The sequence below is a fragment of the Myotis davidii genome, unplaced genomic scaffold (genome assembly GCF_000327345.1).
Source record: "Myotis davidii unplaced genomic scaffold, ASM32734v1 scaffold749, whole genome shotgun sequence".
Lineage (NCBI taxonomy): Eukaryota > Metazoa > Chordata > Mammalia > Chiroptera > Vespertilionidae > Myotis > Myotis davidii.
This window is the reverse complement of record NW_006300030.1, coordinates 1,224,016-1,227,020: the sequence shown is the minus strand read 5'-3', so window position 1 is coordinate 1,227,020 and position 3,005 is coordinate 1,224,016. Positions and strand designations below refer to the sequence as shown.

Genomic DNA, 3,005 nt, shown 5'->3' with positions numbered 1-3,005 from the left:
AAGGGGGTTCGCCCGTCTGTCGCGCCCTCAGCTCTGCGCGCTGAGCTCCGGCTGCCACCCCTCGGCGCTCGCACTGGGTCCGCCTCCGGAATCGGCATCTGAATTAACCCGGGAGGGAATGGGTGCGCAGCGGTGTTGGGTCCAGAAAGATGTCACTACAGCACAGGACGCGTAAATCAACTCCCTTTATGGAGTGTACTTGCTGCTCAGATTAGGTGTTCTCTTCCGGGGCGCACTTTTGGAAGCTCCCTATAAACTGCCGGGGATGGCTCCTTAACGCGAGCTGATACGCTTCTGTCCGGCTGTCTGTAGGATCCTGAAATCTCATGACCATAGTAGCTGTTTCTTTTACTTTCACTATTGCTCTCCAGCTGAGTTCCAAGCAGCGATGTATCAGAACCGCTGTACGTTTAAAATCGCGTCCATAGGCTGATGAGGGGAACCAGGGTGTTACATGATCTCATGTTACAGGTGAGAGATTGGAAGCTAGGCGAGGTTAAAACTCTGGACCAAGGTCATTTAACTGAAGCAGTGGTTGTCAGAGTGTAGTCCTGGGACGTCAACACCAAATGGAAGCTAGTTGGAAATGTAGATTTTCAGGCTCATCTCAAACCTCGGGAATCAAATCCCTGAGGATGCGTCCACTCGCTGTTTCTGACACATGCCCAACTGAGAGAACCACTGCTATATTGAGACTAGGTATTTATAATCAATTGAGGTTCCTCTCCAGGCTGTGACTACTTTGAAATTTGATATTCTGATCTTGCTGTTTCTTGCTATAATGGTGTCAAAGTCAGAACTCAGTGTTTTCACATGTATTTCCTTTTTTTTTTTTTTTTTTTTTGCACTGGAATGTTGACTTTTGTACTGTCCTCGCAATCACATTTTTTCTGAGAATAGTTGACAAAGGTCATCAACTTCTCTGTTACGTGAAACACAGACAGTAGCTAGTGATTCTGACTCCTGGCCTGCCTTTCTTTTGGACTATAACATTGTTCCAGTTATATAAGATGTCATTTAAAAATAACATGTTTGCCCTAGCCGGTTTGGCTCAGTGGATAGAGCGTCAGCCTTCCCACGGAAAGGTTCCAGGTTTGATTCCGGTCAAGGGCGTGTACCTTGGTTGTGGGCACATCCCCAGTGGGTGGTGTGCAGGAGGCAGCTGATCGGTGTTTCTCTCTCATCGATGTTTCTAGCTCTCTATCCCTCTCCCTTCCTCTCTGTAAAAAAATCAATAAAATATAAAAAAAAATAACATGTTTACGAGAAGGGACATTCTGAAAATAACTCTTTAAACTAAATATATGATTTAAAAAATGAAGAAAAGAAACTATAGATGCTAAGTCAACAATTTATGGTTACTGAAGAAAAAAAATTAGAACAAATTACTAGTTCTTTAAGTATTTAAAATTATATTTGACTGTGTGGATCATACTTTTCTTGGAATCGTTGCTTATTTTATAGGTTTTTTTAAATGACCAGACAAACTGTTTCTAATATTTTGGCCTGGACTCCAAATAAATACCTCTTTAACTAGCACATCTTTCTCTTTACTTCTAGAATTGGCCCTTTCAATTTTTACTCATTCAGTTTAGTGGAAGAAATAGTCGTGTGGAATAAAATACATGGAAGCTATGAAGTAAAGGTTGTGGGTCAAGTCTTGGCTCAGCCATTTTCTGTTGGGTGACCTTGGACCAGCTACTGAGCCCTCCAGGCCGAGGTTCCCTGCTCTGAGTGGCAGGACTAATATCAGAGCTTCCAGCCCTCTCCTCAGGCGGCTGTGGGAATGAAATGAAGTGAGGGAGGCAGCAGTATGGAACTGCCAGAGTTATGTTGATCAGCAGTTTGCCTGATATCTGTTCGGGACCTGTCTTCCCATGTGAGAGCCAATCCAGTTTTCTAGAAACCGTTGTTTCTAGAAAAGTTTGACTCCTAAATTTGTATTTGCCTTAATTCACATCCTAGATAGCTCACCCCACTTCAGGGGCTGTTCCTTCTGCCAGTTTCCATCCTCAATTCCAGTAAGTAGATCTAATTTTAATTTTTAACCATACAATGTATATAAAGGCTCTTCTAGTGGTAACTAGGATATAAAACACAATATATCCTGTTGCCTGGTAACAATTCATTCCGCAAAGCCTCCATTTCCAGGACTTATTCTAATTAGAACAATTGTGGAAATTTTTGAAGATCCTGACTTCAATTTTCTATTTGTATTTTAAAATTCAGAAAGGAAGAAAATATCAGAAAGGGCACAATCTGGTGTTTAAAATTCAGGCATGCTATATCTTATTTAAGTTCACCTGTCATATGGTCATAGGATGTATCAGCTAACATGTTTAGTTTATCTCTTTACCTTTAAAGAAAAAGACATCTGATCTCCAGGTGTATTCTCACAAAGCCACAATTCCAACTAGAGAGGAATGGACTGGGTGATTTGAGTGTGTGTGTATGCTGTACACATATCTGGAGTTTGTTATTTTTATTTCTTTGGAGAATGCATGAAACAGACAATTAAAAATATAAAATCTGCCCTGGCTGCAGTTGCTCAGTGGTCAGAGCATAGGGAATTTGTTGCCAATCTGAAAAACTATACCTATTCATTACAAAACAAAATTTTAAATCAGAGAAATAGAATCTTTTAAAATCATATATAATTTCATTACATAAAGGTAATCACTGTTAAAAAAAATTTGTATTTTTGCACTTTTATAAAATAATGTCTTAGCTTTGTAAATTGCCTGCACACTGGAGGGTCTCAGGTTCAATTCCTAGTCCAGGGCATATACCTGAGTTGCAGGTCCCATCCCGCCCCAGGTCCCCAGGTCAGGACTCATGTGGGAGGCAACCAATCCATGTGTCTCTGTCATATCGATGTTTCTCCTGCCCTCCCTCCTCCCTTTTATTCTTTCTAAAAATCAATTGGAAAAATATCCTCACTCCTTGGGTGAAGATTAAATATATATAACCAGATTGCGCCCTTTCTGATATGTTTCTCCATTCTG

At 40.9% G+C, this 3,005-nt stretch overlaps 1 protein-coding gene across 1 annotated transcript in view; it reads left to right on the top strand.

Annotated features, from left to right (window-relative positions):
• The window catches only part of PHYH (phytanoyl-CoA 2-hydroxylase), a 17,213-nt gene that overhangs the window by 482 nt on the left and 13,726 nt on the right, over positions 1-3,005 (top strand). Inside the window, exon 2 of the mRNA XM_006776171.2 lies at positions 1,966-2,021. Coding sequence (XP_006776234.1) covers positions 1,966-2,021 — 56 coding nt within the window. The remainder of the gene's footprint in view (positions 1-1,965; positions 2,022-3,005) is intronic.